Source organism: Sycon ciliatum, unplaced genomic scaffold (assembly GCF_964019385.1).
Source record: "Sycon ciliatum unplaced genomic scaffold, ocSycCili1.1 SCAFFOLD_1779, whole genome shotgun sequence".
Taxonomy (NCBI): domain Eukaryota; kingdom Metazoa; phylum Porifera; class Calcarea; order Leucosolenida; family Sycettidae; genus Sycon; species Sycon ciliatum.
Window position 1 is genome coordinate 1 of NW_027044850.1, and position 24,653 is coordinate 24,653.

General features: G+C 48.4%; 2 protein-coding genes and 3 long non-coding RNA genes across 6 annotated transcripts; 2 read left to right on the forward strand and 3 right to left on the reverse strand.

The window, feature by feature from the left end:
* Positions 1-6: 6 nt before the first annotated feature.
* On the reverse strand, positions 7-7,805 carry LOC135830662 (uncharacterized). Of its 2 annotated transcripts, none has more exons than XR_010556083.1 (3): positions 7,459-7,805; positions 718-1,006; positions 7-196 (listed from the first exon to the last, which is right to left on the reverse strand). It is a non-coding gene; the product is annotated as an uncharacterized LOC135830662 (long non-coding RNA). The 2 variants fall into 2 exon arrangements; XR_010556084.1 differs by having other exon boundaries at positions 7-156; positions 7,459-7,804.
* A 1,878-nt stretch (positions 7,806-9,683) lies between these two features.
* Positions 9,684-10,139, reverse strand: LOC135830663 (cornifelin-like). Its single transcript, XM_065342890.1, has one exon. The coding sequence runs from the start codon at positions 10,137-10,139 to the stop codon at positions 9,684-9,686; it is 456 nt and encodes a 151-aa protein (XP_065198962.1).
* Positions 10,140-13,602: 3,463 nt separating this feature from the next.
* LOC135830659 (cornifelin-like) lies at positions 13,603-14,061 on the reverse strand. The gene has a single exon (XM_065342889.1). It carries the CDS (start codon positions 14,059-14,061, stop codon positions 13,603-13,605), a length of 459 nt encoding a protein of 152 aa, XP_065198961.1.
* A 3,957-nt stretch (positions 14,062-18,018) lies between these two features.
* LOC135830660 (uncharacterized) lies at positions 18,019-19,977 on the forward strand. The gene is made up of 2 exons (XR_010556081.1): positions 18,019-18,733; positions 19,649-19,977. It is a non-coding gene; the product is annotated as an uncharacterized LOC135830660 (long non-coding RNA).
* A 1,721-nt stretch (positions 19,978-21,698) lies between these two features.
* On the forward strand, positions 21,699-24,592 carry LOC135830661 (uncharacterized). The gene is made up of 2 exons (XR_010556082.1): positions 21,699-22,859; positions 23,500-24,592. It is a non-coding gene; the product is annotated as an uncharacterized LOC135830661 (long non-coding RNA).
* Positions 24,593-24,653: the final 61 nt, after the last annotated feature.

The window sequence follows — 24,653 nt, forward strand, 5'->3', positions numbered from 1 at the left end:
AGACAGACAGACAGACAGACAGGCAGACAGAAGGAGAAAAGACAGAGATCCGGGATGTGACATCATCATGACATCGGCCGTTGCTGTGTATGTTGGATCCAAGGTAACGAAAAGACGACACATGGGCAATCTCCATGGTTCGAGTCGCGAGCGGCTCTAGATCGTCGTTAGAGGTGTTGGGGCCAGAAACCATGAACTTGGTTTGGGTGGGGGGGGGCACACACACACACACACACACACACACACATGCATGCACACACACACACACACACACATACACACACATACACATACACACCTCAGACCTCAGACCTGCCCATCGCGGAAGCGATGTTAGCGAACATCTATGTTAGACATAGCAACTTGTGCTGGGATTACACCATTCAACAGCTTGCAAGGCTGATGAATTGACCGCCACTATTTTTAGCCTGGTATCCACCACACAGCTGATTGAAGTGACTTTTTCTGGCCAGTGAATCCCTATTTTTCATTTTTCCATTTCTTTCTACACACACACACCACACCACATACTCCGGCATACACTGGCTGTTGGTAACCACCCAGGAGAATGAAAGAAAAGTCAGGAAGAGTCCAAGAAAGAGAAGAAAGACGTGTGCCACCATAATCACACACACACACACACACACACACACACACACACACACACACACACACACACACACACACACACACACACACACACACACATACACACACCTTCCTTCCTTCCTTCTTCCACTGCCATGACTGGCTATGTGGCCCCATACGGGGCAGACCAGGAGACGTGTTGTCCACCGGGCGGGGAACGCCATACTCAGCGCGCGCGGGCCGCGCGAACAGCGTTACACTTGTGCGTCGCAATATCCTGTGGCCGACGAAAACTGCGCGCACAAGTGCCACAAATGAGGGGCTTCGCCACAGGCTCCATGCGGGACTGGACAATAGCGTCGACAGCGTCACGGCAGGTGACCCGCCATCCCTGTCGATCTTGGACGATGTCACCAAGCTGCTCCAGAGGAACGCCAACACACACACACACACACACACACACACACACACACATACACACATACTTTGTACCATGTATATGCCCGTCACAAGAAAAGCACGCAAAGTTGTGGAAGTCAGGTCTCCCTGGACCAACCAGAATGGAGCTGCTACGGGCCTGAGCACGCAGCTTTCCCCATGTTGCAGAAGGCAATGCAGTGCTGCAAGTGGCAGGCAATCCTACGTGAAAAATTGGCACATACACCTCCATATTAATAATTCCAACGAGAGAGCTCAGTTGAAAGCTCAGGGCCCCCACTATCTTTTTTGCCTAGGTTATCATGCATTATGCGATAGCAATAAACAACAGTTTTATTCGGCTGAAATAAAGGATACCAATAGACCCCACTTGTACTTGGCTGAAATAAATTGTTCATCGTTGTTATTGCATTTGGTTTTTCATTTCGATATCGCACAAATAAAGAGCGCTTGGGCTTGAAGGCTAGAGAGGGCTTGACCGCCCAGGAGCCCTCGCTATGCTTAATATTTGCCTAGGTCATCATGTGTGTTGTTCGAACTGATAGAAACGTCTTTGCAATACAAAAACATGTGCATGACAATCAAAACTTTAGTTCATAAACGCACATCGATACATAACTCAAAACTCAAACTCTCAGACAGGTACATTCTACCAAGTAAAAGTAAATATAATAATAGATTACGCTTTGGTACTAGCTTATTTCATTTTTTTCAAGCCCTGTTCCAACATGTGGCCAGCAGTCTTTGCCAGAATGGTACGGGACATCAACGGAATAGGGCCAGGCTGGTGCGTAACATGATGATGGCCCCGCACACCGAACAAGTTCGAGCATGAGAGCATGTATTTTCTCCTGCTGAATGGATGCCTGTGCAGCGGTCTCTAGCTGTCAACGCGTTTTGTCACGAAGTCGGTGAGTCTCCAAACGACGGGATATTTGCTCCGTCGTTTCTTGCTGTTGGCATAGCCTTTCGCAAGCACGGCGACTCTCGAGGCGGCGGGACCTCTCTTCTCCCTTCTTCTACTCTCTGTGTAGGCACTCCTGCCGACGCCGTCTGCTCAGAGCTTTAACACTGTCACCCCTGTCATTTTGCTCTTCCTCATAGTCCTCTTCTAATTATCTCAGCATTCTATTTATACAACAACTACGACCATTAAAACACTGCAATCTACCCGATCCTTACATTCCCAGCCCATTAGTACCACACCCCTAAACTTTCGACCGATAGTACGACACGTTCTATGGTCTTTTGAAATCAAACCGCGACCATTACAATAATGCGATCTAAACCATAATGAGCGTTAGCATGCTAACGCAAGTTAGCAGGCAGCCCAGCGAGCTGGCCCGACCTGCACGCATGCGCGAGTCACATGGTCATGTGCCCTCCAAGATCCTGTACAATGTCTCTTGCATGTCATTGCTGTTTTCGACTTTCGAGCATGCAACTTGCGGAACATGCGTTCCCAAACAATTTCCTCCACAATTGTGCTCGCCCCGGTGTATCTTGCTAAGCTCAATGTTAAAAGTGCATTCTGCCGAATTCCCGTCCGCCCGGAGGATTGGTCCTTGTCGATCCGCTGGCAGGATCAATACTTTTATGAGAGTGCCCTGCCCTTCAGACTGTATTACGCTCCAGTCCAGCTATATGGAACTCTGTTGCATCCGCCAGTGAATGGATTATGTGCTAGCAGTTCGCACTCACACGCCTGTTGCATTACGGGGGATACCTCAACTAACGTTACTTCCTCAGTGCATGCTCTGGACTTGTGTTAGCTTGCCAGCAATTCGCTATTCTGCTCCGAGCGTTTACATACTTCGATGTTTCTCTGGCCCCAGCAAAAGTGGAGGGTCCTGCTCAAGTCCTGACGTTATTGGCATCATCCCATTACGGGGAGTACCTCGACTAACGTTTCTGTCTCCATGCATGCTCTGAACTTGTGTTAGCTTGCCAGCAACTCGCTACTCGGCGCCGCGCGTTTACATACCTCGGTGTTTTTCTGGCGTCAGTAAAAGTGCTTCCTCAATGCATGCTCTGGGCCTGTGTTAGCTCGCCAGCAACTCGCTACTCGGCGCCGCGCGTTTACATACCTCGGTGTTTTCTCTGGCGTCAGCAAAAGTGGAGGGTCCAGCCCACGTCCTAATGTTTATCGGCGTCATCCTGGACACCCGCCGCGCTAACATCAGTATGCCTATGGACGAACTTGCCGAGCTTCGTGATCTCCTTCGGGCCACTCTTCACACAGCTTCAACTACCCAATGTCAACTCGAGTCTCTTCTGGGAAAGCTCCCGTTTGCTACAAGAGTGATAGCCCCTGGATGCAATTTGCAGATTGTGGTCACTTGCCAACTGGTACCGGCAGCCGTGTTACCTGATCAAGCTCTCCAAAGAGTGCCTCAAAGATCTTCGCTGATGGCCTGAGCTCCTGGATTAGCGGAACGGCCGGTCCTTCTTCCTACACCCTAAATGGACGCCGTCCCCCGACTTGCTGGTATTCACTGATGCAAGTGGTGCACTTGGCCGGTGCTCGTACAATTGCGACCGGGGATAGGGCGATGGACAGTCAATCAAGCAGAGCAGCAATCGCAAAGGTTTGTTTGCAATTGTGGCAGCCCGCAGCACCTGGGAAAACTAGCGCCATCAGCTGCGAATGCCAATCGATGGGCATTTACAGCAACTGCGAGGATATTGCTCATCAGTTGTGGCTTTGGCCTGGCGTTGTACACCGGCCACTCGTTTCGAATCAGCTGCGGGACTCGATATTCAGAGAGGCGGGAAGGTGGAAAGCGATGTCTGCCCGAGTAACATTCGGACGCCACCTGCAGCCAAAGTATGGGTGGCTGCGGCAATGGCCTCAGCCCATGATATCAAGTTCTGACAGTCTTGACCTAGCTTGCACCACTTACAGATTGCACGGGTAGCTGCACTTTGTGATCCGCTCCGGGAGTGCCGATTTATGGAATATATGCTCTCAACTGGTTATGCATACCAATATATTAGCATTTGGAGGCTCTACTCAGAGTCATTGGCGGCTCTACTCAGAGTCATTGGCGGCTCTACTCAGAGTCATTGGCGGCTCCATGCGGAGTCATTGGCCGCTTCATGTGGAGTCATTGGCGGCTCCATGCGGAGTCATTGGCGGCTCCAAGCGGAGTCATTGGCGGCCCCATGCGGAGTCATTGGCGGCTCCATGCGGAGTCAATTTGCGGCTCCATGCGGGGTCATTTGGCGGCTCCATGCGGGGTCATTCGGCGGCTCCATGCAGAGTCATTCGGCGGCTCCATGCGAAGTCATTCGGTGGCTCCATGCGGAGTCATTTGACGGCTCCAAGCCGAGTCATTTGCCGGCTCAGCTGCGAGCCATCTAGTGGCTCCAAGCAGAGCCATCATACCAGTTGCTCGAATCGGCACTCCCAGCTTAATCCAAAACTCGGTTGCTCTGTTGTGAGGTGGGGGGATGCTAACCTAGGAATGGGTTTGCTCCCCACACTGGAGCTCGCGCTATTCCGTCGACTTGACACTTGACGGACTCACGACTGCCATCCAGAGTCGCCACCACTATTTCTAAACCATACGGCTAATTATTTTAGTTAGCTATCCACTTACCGGCACAGTAAAACCTGTGACTATATACCACCCCTTGGTGCCAGCAAAAGCGGTCTTTAGTAGCAGGTGGTCTTTAGTTAGAGGTTTGCACCGCGTGACCATATGTGGATCCCATTATATGATATGTATGTCAAAATGCAGCTAATACAATTCCCCAGGACTTGCGCAATGTCAGAAAGACAGAGAGATGGAGAGAGAGAGAGAGAGAAGATTACTTTTTTGCAGACTTCAAATTCAGCTGCTACTTCTGAAGCCAGGAGTCAAACGTTCCCTGGGGAAGTTTCGTTTCGCGCTGGGCTTCAAATTTGTTCATGCGATCAATCATACCGACTGTCCTTGTTGTGACTTCTCGATTGCTTGAACGCGATCCTTCAGCATCAGGACCTTGTGGTGCTGCTTTGTTTCTAGATTCCTTGATGCCATCGTCGATCCGTCTGTATGACTGGGGTGACAGAGCCGCCCAGTCTTCGTTTCTCCTCCGAGTAGTAACATCGATCAGAGAGCGCTTTCGATGCGCTCTCCAAGACGTTTCCTATCATGTTTTTTCTCGACAGCGCTTGAAATTTTGACAGGTGTAGTGCAGTCCACACCGACTCCACAGCCCAAATTACCTGCATTCATTTGTTCAGCTGTAGTATCGAAAGATTCTTTTCAGGACCATGGAAAATCAGTAAAATTTCAAGAAGGAGCTTCGAGCAACATTTGATTTCCTACATCGCGGTCGCTAGTTACGGGTCAAAAATTGTGTTTGGGACAGGAAAAGGCGGTCGCTGGTCGCGTTCAGAAGGTAGTCGCTAGTCACAGTGCATTTTGAATGTGAGACCTTCCGTGCCTGGCGAAGTGGCTGGTAGTACCAGGCTGGTCGCTAGTGACGGTGGTCTTTAGTTACAGGTTTTACTGTATATCCCTTACCGAAATTGTATTCTTGAGCGCAATATTCTTCTTTCTTTTTCTTCTACTCCGTTCCATCAGCACTCGGCCGATGGCAGGAGATTGGTACCCACTGGACTAGCATGCAGCAGCCAAAGCTGGGGCCTTTTCTTACTCCGTCAAACCCACTTCTTAAAACGAAACTGACGTGCATATTCACATTGCATGTTGTGAATGTCCCCATATTTGCCCCGACATCTTAGCTCGTACAGCGCTCCAGATACATCTATGCTACGGTGCGCACCGCATACTCGAATTACGGTACGGGACACATACGGGATACTGCACCAACCATGGCATGCCATGTGAACCACCCTACCAGGCACCGTGACACGCACCGAATTACAGCGGTGTGGATACTGGCTAGAGCCAGATGCTACTAAAGTACAACTGAATAGCGTCTTTTGCATAGGTACGGGAATAATCTCATATCCCAAGCATTGCAGCTCTGCTAATAGAATAATTCAGGTTACTCCCACTCCATTTCTCTAGTGCTTATTTTTCTGAAAAAATATCATCTTTGGCACCAGAATGCTGCCACCAAGAGTACATTAACCAGAGTGTGCATCCCAAAGAGAATCATCCCACGGCAAAGTTTATTGTTTAGGGCATAGACTCGCAATAACAGGCTCACCTTTGCTGCATCTCACACCGCTTCACACGGTCATCTACTCTATCACCATGGTAATTTCTGTGGCACATTGCTGCTTGTTTAACAAAAACGTAGAAAACACACCGAATTTCCAGGTAATTACCATGGTGATACGGTACTTTAGCTTGAACCTATTGTATGCAGCCTGTCAGTGGCGGTATACCCTCGAAGTATAAAAAAGTATAGTACTCGACAGGACTTCCGACCGGGTCGCAGGTAACCCAGTGTTCTTTTTCCAAAAGGTCCAAGTACTCACAAACAGGGCCACTGACCTGGCTCTGGAGCAGACACTGGTAATCTAGGTCCAAGTTTGCTCCATTATGTTCTGACGCTTCATGTGCTTTCATAGCCAAGGTTTCTCACTTTCTTCGCAAGCTCTTTTAGTCTTGAGAGTTGACAACTGCTTATGGTTGTGTTGGCAGAAAACATGTCAGCTAATCTGACAACCGTCCAACCCCATTTTACTGGTAAGTAGTCAGCGAGTGGCTTTGATGGGGCCATACTATATTTGTGCTTCCTTTTTGAAAACACGTTCTCGCTCGAAGGGTTTCTAAACTTTATCCCTGCGCTCATTGATGAAGTTCATCAATGGAGTTGCCAGCGGCACTCTACAGAAGAACAATGTTGTCAAGTTTTTTATGAAAAATTGTCAAACATTTTCAAATTGCTATAAATTTGGTTAGGGTCGGGTTCCACTGCAGCTCCGCAGCTCCGCTGCTCCACGATACTTGGCTGCATGCAGCAGAGCGGCGTGGTTCCAGTGACACTCGCCATTCACGGTACCGCGATCGTGCTCGACGTTTTTTGATGACATTTAGCCTGCGCGCGCGTGAAATCCAAAAAAATCCTCGTGTTCTGGCCTGTGCAACGAATTAAAATTCCCCCGAATAAAACAATTAAGTGCGGGAAACAATGCAAGCCGTGACCGCGGCTTGCATTTTCTATATCAAGCAGCGAAGCGAAAGCTGGTGATGAGCCGCGGCCTCGCTGGACCAGCTCGTAATGATGACGTTTCATGCCGTGGATGATGTGCGGCGGAGCGGCAGTGGAACCCAGCCCTTAGGCAAAGGAAATTTGTCATTAATTTGTTTATGCTGCAGAGATGGAGAGCTGCACACTCTGGCTTATGGACTCTCGCCTACAGTGTAGTCGTACTGCTAGTGTACTGGCATTACAGAAGACACGAAAAACGAGAACATAATTATGGCGAGAAAGTAATTACTGGCTAAGAATTGCCCTAAGACTTACCGCTTCTCAGTGCTCCATACCAGGAAGTAGTACAATACCTACTCCCTGCTCCATACGAGTGTTTTCTCCTCATTCTCTGCATCCTTTACCCCAGGAGTCTCGTCCATTTAGCGGCTCAAATGCTTGAGCTCCGGATAGCGGAAAATAGCTCGTCGTCCATTAGCGGCTCTAATAGTACCTGGTCTGAAGTGTCGCAGTCTAGCAACTATGATTTTTTCCAGGAGGGTAAGGGTTGCAAACCCAAAGAGACCCTAAGCTTCGTCTATCAAACAAAACAATTGCCCTAAAAAATGGAAGAGGAAAAGAGTGAGCGAGCTGGTCTGAGCGCGCTACTTTTCAAAAAATAGAAGCTGAAAGCCATCAAAGTCAAAGCATTCTGGCTAGCGCGTTTGTGTATGTCACGAGCGCTAGCGCGCTAGTCGCAGCAAATTAACGCTCGCAGGCCAGAGTTAGCGCTATTTGGGCTGTTTGCCGCACGCGGCAGGTGGATGGATCACGTGATCCAAGCTGACAAATAAGGTCCGATGGTTCAGCTACATTGAGCCACAAGCATTGTAAACCTACAATTAAAATTTGTTTTTACATCATCGTTGATCATGTATTTGTTGATGCGGATCAGTGATCACGCGCTGACAATGACATGATGCACACAGCTACCGCCAGTCATCGATGCATCATGGTCATCTTGACTTGGGAATTACCAAGCCGTCGCACGGAAAGCAGCTGAAACAGTGAAAGCAAGAAGAGGAAGTATGGCCAGGTGACTCAGCGAGGAGTTGCGTGCATCGTTTACTCCTCTTTATCGCTCTTGTGTGCTCCACCGATGCTGTAGTACTCCATCGATGCATCAACTCGTATACGTATGGTATGCTGCCTACCAGCGACGCCTGGCCAGTCACTACGACACTAGTCAGCTTGCACACAAGGCCAAGGGCACTGGGGAACATACGCGTCTGTGCACATGCGATGGTTCGTATCCGCAGTTCCGCACCCACTACTGTACTCTGTAGTGCTGTCGACTGTCGGCTCCGTGGATCTCCCCGATTAGATGACTCCTTGGTTTGACCCTCCACGATGGGGCAGGCGATATGACGCCATGATGGACAGCAAAGAGCAGTGGAACTGTATACGGATATCATGTTACAAGCGCTACGTTTGGAAGTAATTCCCTCTCAAGTCCCAAGGAGTGGAGAAGGGGCATTGCGGGTGCCAGAAAGAAAGTCAATCCTCGACCGGCATGGCAGCGAAGTCCAAGTAACGGTTACTTTAGCATCCCCAAACCCCAAAGGCCAACACTAGTACCGGTACTCACCGTTTGCCGAATGCATGAACTTTCTATAGTATGACTATGAGTAAGACTCCGCTGGAGAGTAGAGCCTAGACTACAGGATTGGTAGATCTCGTGGTGCTTGCCTAGTCTGGGTCTGCGATAAAAAAACATGTCAGATCAACATTTCCACATCGTGCACACAGAAGCAGAGGAACACAGCCCTGAAACCCTCTTTCTTGCCAGTCTCGGCGCAGCACTCTCCAGTACCACTGGCACTCTACACCTCACGCCCTCCACTCACAACAGTCAACACTGCGGAGACGATCACAATGGTGAACGTCCGCGACGATCACAACGGTGAACGTCCGCTCCCTGCAATGCAGCAAGCAACGTCCACATCAAAATCAGCTAACTCGACTCTCATAAAATAAGTCATACTGCAGGAGTCTTCGTGGCACTTCAGTAGTTCAGAGCATGAATCTAAAAGGTGGAGAATCCATGCCAGGATGGAGAACATACAATACCAGGGGCAATAAGCACTCGCGCTAGGCGTTGAATAAAAGGACAAGTAGAGCTAGGTATACATACATTCATAGTTCTAGGGTAGGAACAACTGCTAGCTATGCACGCCTAAACTAAGTCTGCGCATAATCCACACGCTCGCACACACGAATCACTATTCCCACCAGGGGGAACACTGGAAATAATAATTTCGAGTGTTTCCCAAGGGACACAAAAATGCCATCCATCATGGAACTCTCCAGAGGAGAATTTCTAACCATAATCTGTTGAACACGTAGACGGCCAGTTCTCCCGAAGATGCACCAAGCCGACATTCCGCTCTTTGGAGCTTGGAGAATGCTTTTTCGTCGACACGCGCGGTAACAACGCCGGCTACGGACTTAGCAGGACAGCGCTAGTACTAGCGCGCGTCGCGCCACCAGAAATGTTTAGTTTAGGCATAAGCTGGCTGGGCCATCATGGGCTGCGCTGGCTGCATGACCGGCTGCACCGCGACGGGCTGCATCTGGGGCTGGGTAGTGACGACGGTGAGCGAGCTCTGTCCGCCACCTTTGTTCATCTGGAGGTATTTCACTTCGCGAGCTTCTTGGCACAAAGCGCACTGCTGGCAACAAACCACCGTGCAATAGTCGTCGCAGATGCTTCCCTGGATATTATTCTCAGAGCGCAACTTCACCCGAAGCAGCATCTGACCATACGGACATGGAATAAAACAGGCCAAGCAGCAGCCGTTCTCTCCGAGCTGCGACGCCGACTGGCAAAGCAGGCATACGGGACAGAAGCAACCCAGCAGGCAGACGGTGATGTCGTTGAAGCAGTCGAACAGGCCCGTCGACCAGTTCCTCATTGCACCGCCTCCCATGGTCTGGACAACAGTAGTAGTCGCCATCTTCGTTCTAACGGCCTCGCACTGCACACAACGCCGCCACTACAAACCAGGAAACAGGAGAAAGGAGAAGCAGTTCTTGCACGCAGCCAAACAACAAGCTTTCCCAGCTGCTTCTGAGTACATGTACTAGTGTTATGTGTACTAGCAGTAGTAACACGACTTCGCTCTTGCGCTCTCTTTCGCCTGTTTCGAGGCCGTTGCCACTTGGCGCGTCGTACTCGCACCTATGCCAGCTAGCTCGGCCACCAGGGCCCACACTCACAGTCAGTCACACAACGATTGTATAAACTCGCTGTCGAGCCTAGCCTAGCCACTTCAAACCATGCTATCATTTTGCGCTACAATACATCCGCCTACTTTTTCGATACATGTACTGTACTTAGTAGCTAGGCGCCTAGGCACACATCTACAAAATCTAGATCTACGAAACTGCAAAACGTAGACTACTCGTAGATAGACGCGTAGATCACTGTAGATCTACCGGTAGATGTTTTTTTAGACCCAATACTGCAATAGTGCAGTGCCGGCAGTAGATCTACAACTAAGTACAAGTCATGTAACCCTGGCCCGGTTTTTGGGACACTGCACTGTAGCCGAATTCCTTTCCGTACATTTTACTTTTTAGATCGCGCGAAAACAACGACAGCTTTTTAGTTGCCCAAAGACCATGAAGACCTGAAGCAAGAAGAGTGAAGGAACAGTTACATACATGAGTCTGTTAAAATTTACATGCAACTACTCTCGCACACCGTTTCCGGGTGCTGGGTCATGTCTTGAGGATGATCGTCCTCACCTCATCTCAGACACCCGCCACAGCAGGCTACTTCCGTCGAGATGTCACCACTGCCACCGCGTTTGGTACACGAAATTCGCGTTCGCTCTCCAAGGAAAGTCGAACTCAGTGACGGAGTTCGCGTTATGAGACTGATTAGCAAACAGAATTCGCACATCCATGACGTTGACCCGACGTACATCATGTACATGTACATTGTGTACAGACAGTACAGCGTGGTAAATTTATGACTGCCCTGACACGAATCCGCGATTCGTGTTCCGACAACTTTTCCGAACGAAAAATGCGAAAGTTCGCAATCGCGAACTGAAAAATGTTTGCGAACACGAACGCGAGTTTCGTCTTGCTAATCCTCCGTACTACCAGTCTGCGTGGACGCACCCGGACGGCTCGGCTATGGCAGTCAAGGCAAGCACTGCTGCTGCTGGGGACATGCCACTGACTGTGAAGACCATGAACGATCTCATCTGATTCGGAGTGAGCTGAGACCACGCCGCATGTGCTTTGGTCAAGCAATCATGCTATGCCTTCACGGAGAGAACTCTCAGCCAGTTGTAATGTCGTGCAATGTTATCGCATGAACTGATTGTCCAGTACAATGTCATGTAACTGATCACCGGTCACGGCGGGTGTAAGGGACGTCACTGACAATACCCAAAGTAGTTCCTTGGTCCTTTTTCTTTCCTTTAAAAAAAAATGATTACTGGTATTTTCATACTAAAAGAAGATCGGGTTTAGTGACAGATTGAACGTTTACAGTGTATTCTTCTGAAGGAGTGTCATGTACATGTGTACGGTACATGTACATGACATTGTACATGTGTATGATACAGGTATTCCCAATTTCTACTGTAGATCTGCATTGCATGTACATGTATGATTGTACGTAAATCATAACACATCGTAGTCTCACTGTGACATATGTTTTCTAATCAAAATACCAAGAGAGAAAGTGAATACTGAGTCCGTTCCGCTTTGCAACCTGTGTCCTATTTGAAACCGTCGCCGCTACATCATTTAAAATGATGTATGTGCATGTCATTACATGTACTTGATTGTATAGTATGTATGACAATCATGAGCGCTGATATAATTATGATGAGGGCCGCACGACGTCCGACGCGTAGAGCTGGTGCACTGACTGAAAGATTCAGTGACTGTCTGTACTACTAGACTGAAGATCTACATGTGACTTTGTACAAAGTCATGTAGACATGATGCCGGCAATGAGTCTGTAATCTGTATGCAAAGCAGTTGCAAAACGGGATCTGTAAGTGTAAATCTTCAATCATCATTCTGTCAGTACAGATGGGCGTGTCCACTTGTGCTAGCGCTAGCAGGCTGTATGTACATCCGCCTCGCGAGGGATCCTACATTTTGTACAAGTCGCACGTACATGTATGTCATGTACAGATGTAGATCTGCACGTACACAGTGTAATAATTATCGTAGATCTACAAAGTCAATGGGCCGGTACGAAGATGCACGGTTCAATGTTAGATCTACAATGATCATGTACCAAGAACGATTGAAGTATACCGATGTCAAGTTAATTACAACAACAAGCGCTATGCTTAGAAATAATTCTCTCTCGAGTCCAACGCCAAGGAGTGGAGAGGCGGGATTGAGGGTGCGAGAAAGAACTCAAACAAGTCAACCCGCGTACCCATCGATCGGCATTCATACCCTAAGTCGCCGGTACATGCACTTGAATAACGTAACGTCGTTGGAGAATTTGTTCCACCCCAACACCACTCACTGTACTCTCCAACACATGAAAATAATTGTCTGTGTGCCAGTGAGTGGATCTATCTATTCTACTCTGTAGTCAGTGTAGATCTACTCTGTAGTCAGTATAGATCTTCTCGCAAGGCCTGATACTAGAGCCTCTGGGTAATGCTGTACTAGTAAACAAAATACTAGTTTTAGTCTTTGTGCAACTCCACATGTTACTGTAACAATCGTTCAAACAGAAGCAGATGCACGTAGCCGGCCGTGCATAAACCTCTCGCCGTCTGAGCGCGGCCATCTGAGTATCTCTACGTCGGACGCCCTTCACCATGCCACCAGGCCAGAGAGTACTAAAGCCGCACTCAGAGTCCTTGCCCTCCCACTCGTCATTCACAACACTGCAATGATCACAACCCACATTTACATGCAGCATGCGGATACCGGTACGTCTGCATCGAATCAGCGAACTATTTTGACCCCACACTTGAGCCCTTGTGCCACTTCAGTCTGAGTTCAGAATCAGAGCATGAATCTGGAGAATTCGCGCCCGGATGGAGAACATACAAAATCATGGGCACTAGAGCTAGGGATAGGCCGTTGAACAAAGGACAAGTAGTCGAGCGCGAGCTAGGATACACTGATTCATACAATGTAGATTATAGAACAACTCTCATTAGGGAAACACTCGAAAATATAAGGACACAGGTACAGAAAATGCCATCCATAATTGGAATTCTGAAGTGGAGAATTTCTAACCATAATCTGTTCAACACGTAGGCTGTCCATTATCCCTACGCTGCACCAAGCCGACACTCCGCTCTTTGAAGCTTGAATTGAAGAGTGCTTTTTCATCGACACACGCTGTAACAACGCCGGCTACGGACTTGGTAGGGCAGCACGAGGCACCGGCCGAGCGTAGCGTCTCTCCACCGGCAGTGCTTAGGCATAGCCTGGCTGCGCCATCATCGGCTGCGCTGGCTGCATGACGGCCGGCTGCACGGCGACGGGCTGCATCTGGGGCTGCGTGGTGACGACCGTCAGGGTGCTCTGTCCGCCTCCCTGGTTCATCTGGATGTACTTCACTTCGCGAGCTTCCTGGCACATAGCACACGCCTGGCAGCAGCCCACCGTACAATAGTCGTCGCAGATGCTTCCCTGGATATTATTCTCAGAGCGTATCTTCACCCGAAGCATCATCTGACCGTAGGGCCATGGGATACAGCATGCCACACAGCAGCCGTTCTCTCCGAGCTGCGACGCCGTCTGGAAGAGCAGGCATACGGGACAGAAGCAACCCAGCAGGCAGACGGTGATATCGTTGAAGCAGTCGAACAGGCCCGTCGACCAGTTCCTCATACCACCACCGCCTCCGACGGTTTGCTGCACAACAGTCGTCATCTTGGTGTTTACGTCCTCACACTGCACACAACGCCGCTACGAAACAGGAGAAAGGAGAAGCAGTCCTTGCACGCGGCCAAACAACAAGCTTTCTCAGCTGCAGTGTACGCCTTCGCTCTTGCGCACTCCTTCGCCTGTTTCTGGGGCCGTTGGCGCGTCGCACCCCGCAGCTAACTATGCTGCGCGGCCACCAGGGCCGCATGCGCGCGCTCCGACCGCCTACGACAGACGTCGACATGTCGACGCTCCGCCAGGCTAGGCACTTATTCAAGTCAAGATCCGAGAAACATTCCGATCCTAGATCCTTGCTTCGAACTAACTAACTACATAGTCGTCGCCAAAAAAATCCGGCCAAATGCAATGCTAGCTACCGGTAGCTGTACTGGGCCGCATGGACTGTATCATACTTCATAGTGGTAGTGGTACTGCTAGACCGGGTCTGCATGTAGTCTGCAGTTACTTCACTGTTCACATGCTGACAGGCTAGGCCCGCATTACATACACCATGTAGAGGCGACGGTTCGATACGTGCAGTGGATACCGGAACAGCTTGACAGGTCAGCCAAATTTGTATGGGCCCAAACAAACCTATCATCAGCGTTGATTGTTCACTCGAAATATGTTAGTGGAAGGAAACTGGCATGTTGAAGTTTGATCTGAGGCCAGAGTCAATCGAACTGAGCCACTCCTTTGTGTTGACCCATTGCCTCCAAGTTGCCCAATTTTTCGCTTCAAATCAGAGGTGGCTCCAAATCGGAAAGGTTTTAGAGTGCACGTCAAATTCACTCTTAGTCTGAAATTAGGTAATTGCTATCGCTCCACGACGGCCGGTACAGAATAACAATAAGCCTTGTGTGTGCTTCTCCATTAGTTTCGATTGGTATGCGGTGCTTTATTGGCGAGAGGCGAGCCGCTGTTTACCTGCGACAAGAAGTTGATTTTTCGAAAGTCGTAAAACTCAACACGTCAAAAACTCACCTGCTTGGTGTGGCGCTTCTGGTCATCGCAGAGCCATGAAATTTTGGCTCCGAGTATAAGTTATAACACATCGTAGCCTCACTGTGACATATGTTTTCTAATCAAAATACTAAGAGAGAAAGTGAATATGGAGTCCGTTCCGGTTTGCAACCTACCGGTATTTTGAAACCGTCGCCTTCTACACTCACTCAGGCTCCGCGCAGTGCTCAACCCGACTGCAGTTAGCTAGCAGGCAGAGTGCGGCGCAGACTGTTCAGTGCTGTCCACATGGTCCAGTGGCCGGAAACCCCTACTTTCTGGCCTACAAAAAAACAGTGCGTTTTTTTATAATAGACTCTGAAAACCTTGAGAACGTACTCAAGGACACTTTTGAGAAAATGTCATGCGAGTTGCGTCACGAAAATCTGCGCGCGAAATTCGAAAAACCAGGTGTGACTCGTGGCATTTCGCCATCTTGTTCAGAGTGTCCTTCGACTCTGTTCGAGCTCCTTGCCTCGTGGCCGGAGGAATTATTTTGTTGCTGACTGCTCTGTAGCTGTGGCCCTATTTTGCTTTTTCTCGAGTGTCTTTTCGTTCGTGGCAACTTGTTCTCTCGACATGCCACATAATTATAACAAAACGCGAACGGGCCATGGTACATGGTGGTGTCTGTTTTACAATTTTTTGCGAAGACGAGGAGAACAATGGCTGGGCATCGAATTGGTCCCAAGTATTCCATTCTTCATGCTGCTGTTGCGTGTGGCGTCAGCATTTCCACCATGAACAGATGTACCAGGGATGCTGACGGCGAAAATCAGCGTGCTGCGTTGGCCTTGTCTGTCTCCAGTGATGAAGGCAACGAGAGTGACAATCCCCGATGTGAGACTCGTGCCATGAAACCACTCAACCCTGACGGATTTGCTTTGGACTGTATAAGAAGTAATTTACGGATTCTATGCTGCGAAGGAGGACCCAACACTAGACAAAGTTCCTGCTCGCTGCAGAGAAACCATCGACGATTTTCCAGACATGAGCAAAACTAGCTCTTGGAAAATGTTGCGTTCCATGGGATTCCAGTGTGGCAAGACCAGAGGTATCACACAAATAATGATGGAACAGCACAGGATTGTGTCATGGCGGCATCGCTACCTGTGAGACATACCTGGATGAGACGTGGGTCAATGCGCGTCACACAGTTACTAGGAGGTGGTACGACAATGGTGACAGGAGTGTATAGGCAAGCAACCAAATGAAGCACCATCAGGTAAAGGCAAGCGCGTTATTGTTCTGCATACTGGTGGACGGGACAGATTCGTGAAAAACTGCGCCGATGTGTTCGTGACTGGAGGCCGGCGCCAACGATGACATACGTCGTCGGCTGTCCTAGCACATCTGTTCACTGTGTAATACTGTCGTCACAAGTGCAACACAAAACACGGAATTATTGGGGCCGTTTCGTTCCTCGCTGGTCTTCTACTATTCGCAGATGTTGAACCAGACACAATTGTGACCTATTTGCATTGTGTGTGTGTGTGTTTGTGTGTTTGTAAAACTGCTCATGCTTCCTTTTTGTTAGTCTCTTTATGGGAGCTGTGTGAATTGCCTTTGTGATTTGTTGTGGTGTTTGAATTTTCACTGCATTCTTTCAGGGATCGAGGGAAGTATCCTACGTGCAAGCTGGAATGTTTTGATTTATTGAGCTAATTGCAATACAGGATTTGAATTATTCAGTACAGTTTGCCACAATAAGTCGTGAAAAGCCACGACTCACTGGTTTCCTACAAAGGTTAGGAGAACTGCAGACAGCAGTGCACAACGGCACAGCCATGTGCATGTACATGTACATGCATGCGCTGTACTACAGTATACCGAAAAAGAAAAGAAAAAAAAAGAATCAAGATGAACTGTACTGCCACTACTGGATTCGAATCCATGCCGGGCACCATGCAAGTGATGAGCTTTCCTGGCTAAAACTTCCGTTTTAAAAATCAAAATCCACTGAAAACCATTTAAAACCGGATTTCCAGCCGAAACCCGGCCGAATATCTAACTTTGACAATTATTATTATTCCGACTCCCAAACTTAATTTTCTTCGATCCAAGACCCACACAAACGCAGCTGTGAAGAAAAAATTTCAAATTTGGAATGAGAACAAACTAAAAAATCAAAATCGACAATGGTCTGTTATAAAAAAACGCACTGTTTGTAGTTGAGGCTAGACTAGAGTCTAGTGCATGCGCATTACATGTGCCACTCCATGATCCAGTGCATGCATGAACCCGCGATGAAGTACAGTCAACTTCGCTAATAACGACTTCGGGTATAACGACAATTCGCGAATAACGACAGAAATTCCATGCCCAGAGCAAAGTCCCATCCCACTGTAATACATATAATGAGACTTCGGGTATAACGACACTTCGCGAATAAGGACACCTTTTTGACGCCCCGCCTAGTGTCGTTATAAGCGAAGTTGACTGTACCGCGTGCGTAGATCTACCTACCATACCTATGTACGCGTATACTTGGCATTGGCCGGATTTTTTTGGCGACGACTGTACTTCGTGCTGGTGAAAAAAACCTTTTAGGCCAAACTAAAGAAGGTGTGTGGTTCGACTCACCCGACCGACCGTACAATTTCAGCCCGACCGTAACTTTTTTTCGGCGGGCTATCGTGTGACTGACGTACGTGGACTGAACACGTCCACGTCTACGTGCTGTGCGGCGTGAGTCTGCGGACGCAGGCGGCTCCTTTTGGACTTGACTTGTAGTTGTACTGCAGTGCAGTGCAGTGAGTGGTACGACTGCTGCCTTGTGCTGGTAGTAGAGTCTACTCGATACGCGTATACAGTGTATTTACATGTACTAAAAATATATATTAAAAAAAAAAAATCCGCCCGCCCGCCCGTAAAAAAAATGTCCATGTTAGTCGAACCACACACCTTCTTTAGTTTGGCCTTACATGTATAATTCAGAAATTAAACTTTTTAAAGGGGAACTCCACGAAAAAATGAAACTTTGATAGCCTGTAGAGTTTCGGGCGCTGAGTCGAATGGTCTTGGTCCGAAGTCTCTACGACGAAGCGTTCTTGAGATATTTCACTTTGAAATTGCAAAAACGGGGGCCGCGCCCTGACGTCATGCGGCCATTTGGTTACATCATCACGGGCTGCCTACGTCATTGTGGCAAAGTCGTTTCTCTTCGCCAGTCTACAAGCACTAATTTTAGTTGGTATTTCAAGGGAAGATGGGCGATTCCGAACAATCCTCTGTCCCCAGCAATGAAGGCAGCGATGCTGAGGCCAGTGAGGACGACCAACAGCCCACCGCCGCGTATGGTTGGGGCAGGGAGCCCAGATACTCTGCTGAGGAGCTGCCATCGCGTGTAACAAATGTGGAGGAAGAAGATGCGTCAGCAGCTGCGTCCGACAGAAGACGAGTAGCTTGGCCACCAGAATCTCGATTCGTTTGGGACTCCGACTGGTGCGAGCGTGGACAAAAGTGTATAGCCATGCCCAGCCCGCGGGAATGATTTTGCTGGTAGGATGCTGCCGTCGCTGTCGACAAGACGGCCCAAGGTTTCTTGCGTAGCGGACCTCGCAGATTACGAGCCCATGATCGTATCCTTGCATTAGGCTGTGCTCATCACTGCTCTTCGAGGTTATCTCGACATGCAGAAGCCGCCAATGCCAGTGACAGAAGAGTCTGACATTAGGTAAGCCTCAATTAGTTTGCCTTGACTTGTCTTGTGAGGATCGCGTATCAGCATGATACACTTATTCTTATTTTTTGGGGGAAATTTATTGTTGTCAGGCGCACTACAGTATGCGTCGCACAAGAAAGACATTGTACTGGTAGTTATCACAAATTTCATGCATGACACAAACAAATTTCTCTTTGCTCCGAGTATGTCATGACTTATCTTGTGAGGATCGATGCGCGTAATGTTTTGTGTGTAATTAATTATTGTTGTCAGGCATAGCACGAACAACGTTGTTCTGTACTATAGACCGTGCTATCACAAGTTTTCATGCATGACTCACATTTGTCTTTGTCATTTTTCCCTTGGATTGGTACAAGATCTACAAAGTATGGTAGGTAGTGTTCTGTTGGTGAAGAGAGCACTGCACACAGTTTATGAGCACCATGGGTGCATTTGATCACACCCGAACCCATACTTTATCATTTCAAGCGATAGACTTTGTCAATAAACTCGTTTTCTAGTATACCATGGCATGCAACGTACAAGCGTGGGGTCAAGAAAGCGTACACCAAAATAATGCACAAATTCTGGCAGGAGAGTAAGAAATCTGTACTTTCTGACCAAGACATCTCTGTACTAGTAGGTAATCGAACGCGTCCTAATCAGTATTCATCCCCCAGATCATTGGAATTCAATTTGAAATCAGCAATTATGGTAAATTCTACAAGACCCTCCATCTTTGTACCAGTGGACACTAAATTAGTATGGCGCGCGCACTGAAAGTGCAGGTAGGTACCGGTAGGTGCAATACAGCGCATATGTAGAGTAAATGAGTATTTGACTATAATAATTATTACGGTACAGCAATGTGGTATGTGTACAAGCACTCATCATACACATTCCATATGACATTCTGTGTTTGTGTAGATCTCTACGCTATGCGGCACACAGGCAGTACACACTATGTACACGGCAAATTGGGCAAGCACGTTCGTTGTCGTCTTCCAGCCTGCGTTGTGAATACCATCAGGCAAAGATATCCAAATCCTGCACCACCTCAGCCTTCTCAGGAGGCTTCCACCTGGAATTTGGCAGGGAAACACGCTTCTCCAAGGCAGGAACATGGAGGTTGCCATTTGCAACCGCTACCACCTCACACATGAGCTTGTCAACATACTCATAGCTCTTTCTGTCGTATAATTTTCTATTTGGCCACAGTCTTCTTTATGCTTTGAGAACTGGACTTTATACCTTCCTATCGCGGTCTTTTTGGTTGTGCTGTGGCGACGGTTGACATTGACGTCGTCAAGAGCTGCGAGATGTGCGTGTCCAATCATCCCCAGAATTGAGAAACGAATGCGTTTGAGAATGTAGTTTGGCATGACACTGTGATATACCTGCATGGCAAAAAGAATGTGGAGAAAACACACTTGCTTAGACAATATACTGCTGTATGAGAAAATGGAAACTTCACCGTACAGGACGACTCTTGTTCTCAATTGCATTGTTCGTTTCATTCCCTGTGTTGCCCATAAGAGACGGGAGCAAAAATGTTCAGCAGATGTTTGTTGTCTTCTGGCGTGGAGTGGCGGCGTCATTAGATGTACACATAGTCATTTCACTAAGTATACCACTACTACAGCATATGTACTATCCTTAGGCTAGCGTGCGTGCGAGTGAGTTTGAGTATGTGGGTGCGTATGTGTGTGTGTTGTGTTTGTGTGTGTGCACGCACACGCACGCGCGCGCATGTGGGTGAAGGTGTGAGTGCATGTGTATAATATGTGTAGTTCCCACTGTATTCCTTGCACAATAGGTCTTCACTTACTTTTCTTTCGCATACAACCAGAACCCATTCCTTGTTCGAAATTAGATTTTTTTTGGCCTGGTGATCCCGCAAGCGTGGAACTCGGAGTGTAATATATTTTTGTTTCACTTTACTTGCACTATTCCTAGGCTGTCCAGACTTCTAACAACTGCTCTGAGTGATATGGTATTCATGCAACCATGCCTAGAAGTAGGGTAGCTGTTATAAATAGAGACATATCCACGCAATCAACTTACACTGGTTCAGTTTGGCAGGATTGGTGAGACAGTTCGTCGTGCATGCTGCCTGCACATCGCAAGCAAACAGTTCTGTAACCTTCGTACTTGCTGGGGGTCTGTCTGTTTGCGTCCCAGTTGATGACAGATGTGCACAGTTTGAGTACTGGTATGCGCAAAGTTACTGGGGTAATATCGTTCATCAGCTAGCTGCAGTCGGAGTTGATGGGGTGATGTACTGTTCTGATCCTGATGGGACGTATCTCGCCCTGCTTTCTCAGTTGCAGCTTGTTGAGTTCGCTTTGCTGGAGGCTCACGGTTCGGAGGGCACTGGTACACTGATGAGGGCTTTCCTGGACGGCGTACTCGTCAAAACTCAGCTCTCAAGTCCCTCTGGATCATAAATGCAGCGAGCAAACATAGCTCGTGCTGCGAAAATAGGCTTGAAATTTTCACGACGCATTGCAACATCTCGGCGCTTTGCCAGGTCTCCATCCTTTTGGAATTTGAGAAAACTAACCCCAGGAGGATGATGTGATACTGGCACAATCAACAACACAACAATTTGGCATTGCAGCGGCTCAGGCGACTTGGCAAACTACTTTCTGAAGTGACTTTCGTCCTGAAGAAAGTGAGATTCAAAATCCAAGTATTTTCGCACCATGCCACAATGACGTCACACATACATTGGTATGGGGCGTGGCTAAAATAATAATTGAAATATCTCAAGAACGCTTTCTCGTAGAGACTTCGGACCAAGACCATTCGGCTCAGCGCCCGAAACTCTACAGGCTATCAAATTTTCATTTTTTCGTGGAGTTCCCCTTTAAATTAAAATAACACGAGTCACACTCACAGAGCTAGAGTACCACGCGTCTGGTTTGTTGGACTAGTACATACAGTATTACCGTATTATCTCTAATTAATATAATAGTCCAGCGGCCCAAACTTCAAAAAAAATTTCCGTTTCAGTCTCAAGCAGACAACCTGGGTTCTTCACTACGGCCTAAAGTATGTATACCTGACCTGGATTCCGCTTGTTGTCATCTTCAGAGTTAGGGCAGAAGCTCAGGAGAAGCCAATTTCTCCGCTCTCGTCGGCGATACTGCGCACCATCTGGGGGTGCACAGTTCACGGAAAGGAGCGCCTTTTTCAAATTTTTGAAGATGACGACGACACCGACAGGATACTCTTTGAAATGTAGAATTGCATTTTTCGTTTGGTAGTTGCATAGTAGTTGCGTTTCGCGCTGTTTGAGTGCCTCCTGCCCACCGCTCACAGCATGGTAGACACCTTTTGACATGATGGAGGAAGAGGCCGTGGAGCTTCTTAGGCCTCGTCCTGGGAATGGCGTTGTATCGCGGGAATTTTGCTTGTGCCATTGCGTTCAATGCATCGCAGGAAAAGCAAACCCGATTTACTTTGCAGAGTTGGGAAACTTTGTTTGAAGCTGCTAAATGCAGGCAGGACGAGCTATACCTTCTTGTGCGAGAGCCACTGCACCGAGGAGAGCGTCCGCGGATGGTACCACCGCAAGTGCTACAGTACATACACTAACAAAACGTTGCTGGGTCGGCTGCCACTTGGACGTGGCCATGACTTTTCAAGCCATTCCGAATTGGAGGAGATACATGTATGTGATGATGGGACACCATGTACCAGCAAAGCGTAGAACAAGGAGAGATGTACAATGATTGAATCCACATCTGCAGACTTGTGCCTCATGACATGTGCATTTAGCAGAGTTGGAGAACAACGCAAGAATTTTGGCTTTCGCTCCAGAATGGCCCAGATTGCGTTGCAGCGGAAATCCACTATCAACGTCGGAGCATGCTACAGTGCCTTCACCCACCTGGCCACTATGCACCGGCAACGAAGTGGCAAAGGGAGTGACCAGCCGTCGGCCTACGAAACATTTGACAGCCTGGTGCTGTATATACAGTCCGAGTTGAAGTCTGCAAGGGCCTTGCCCATGAAGCTTCTCACGGATAAGTACAATAACTGCAAACAGCACCAGCTTGGCCGACCATCACACTCCGCCTTAGTATCCAACTTTCATGCTGAAAAAGAAGATAATGAGCTACTTGGGGACCAGGTGAGTTCTTGGCATTGTTGAATGTGTAGAAATAATTTGATCATGTTTTATTGTTTGGTCATGACCAAGGGAATCCAAATAACACATACGCTCAACTACAAGATCACATGATCGCATGTACACACCAGATCATGAGTCCAGACTCATGCACAGCAACTACAAGCCGCTAAGTTCATTTCACGATGCGCTACTATCATGAATGTCTGGGTGGCCAAGGAATGCCACAAAGTGTATGTAGACGTGAACACTACAGTGCCTGACATCTACAACATAGGAATGTATTAAATGGAATGCAAGTGTTCATGCTCATGTAATGTGGTAGTCTTCTTTGGTTGAATTACGTTCGTGGCTGTTACACGTATTATTATGACCAGCTTGGCTCTCGCGCTACTTCACACGATACACATGTAGGTCAGAATAAATCAGGACTTGTGGTCCGAGTCAGAGTAATGTCCAAAGCTGACGTCAGTATTCTAGGCTGACTTTATGCAAGAAGAGACAGAATTATATACTGGTTGTTTTCTAAACACAATTGTATAGCCCGTGATAACGCGGACATGCGAACTTGACTTGTTTAAGGATCGAATTTCATTGGCGTGTTTCATTTACGTTTTGTGTTTGAACTGTGTGTTTCCTTCAGCAATTGACATGTATGGTAAGTGGCATGGGTATACAGGCGCACTCTTCACGGAGCAGCCACTTGTCTGTGTCGTCTGGAAACGGTCCGATGGCCGGTAATACCCAGTCATTGCCGAACAGTCATACTAGTAACGCACCTGGCCCGACCCCAACCATCCCAGTCCAGCCGGTCGCCGCAGATTTCCTGCCCGCATCCACGTCCACTCCGCACCCCAGTGTCCGGCAAGAGAACGGGCCCAATGCCAGGAGTTACGACGGGCCCACTGCCAGGAATTACGATAGGCTCACTTCCAGGAGTTACGATAGGCCCGCTGCGATATCCGCTGGGCTTGTCCCCGCCTATGTCGTGTTGCCCACTCATTTCGGCTTCAAAGGATCCGCTACTCCGCCGCGTCAGGTGAACACCAGTGGATCAGTTTCATCTTTGGGTACTACATCAGCCTCCAGTACAGATGTGTCGGCTAGTACGGCTTTGACTACAACCTCGGGTGCGAGGTAACCCGTGGCGGCTGCGGTGTCTTCTACAGCGCCATCTCAACCACGGCCGCAGCAGGTTCTTGCTGATCTCTAGCGTGCTATGTGGTGTGTGAGTGTGTGCGCGCGCGCGCGGACGCGCACACACAATGCCATGTGTTGTGCGGTGTGTGTGCGTGTGGGGTTTGTGTATGTGTGTGTGCGAGCGCGCGCGCACAATGCCATGTGTTGTGCGGTGTGTGTACGCGTGTGTGTGTGTGCGCGCGCGCGCGCATGCACACAATGCCATGATGAGGGTGAAGGCAGTTTCGACAGTGGATTGGACTGTAAGTCCGACTGTGAATCGGACAGTGAGTCTGAAAGCTAAGGCTGGTGGACCGCACTATTGAAGTTTTTGAATTGATTTGAATTTGAATTGTACTTTTCCACTCTGCAGCAAATGACAAATACACTACTGCGCTATTATTTACAACATCTTCCATATCGCTCGTTTGCTAAGATCAGCTTATGATCGCTATCACTCTGCCGTTTTCCGGTGTCCTTTGCTTCGCTCGTGCTAGCTCTCTTCCGCTGGTGTTGTCGAGATAGTGTCCCAATAAATGAAATCCTCTCATACGAAAGATCCATGTTTGGGGGTGTTTTGGTCAAATTTTACAACAAATCAATCTGTGCCATCTCTAA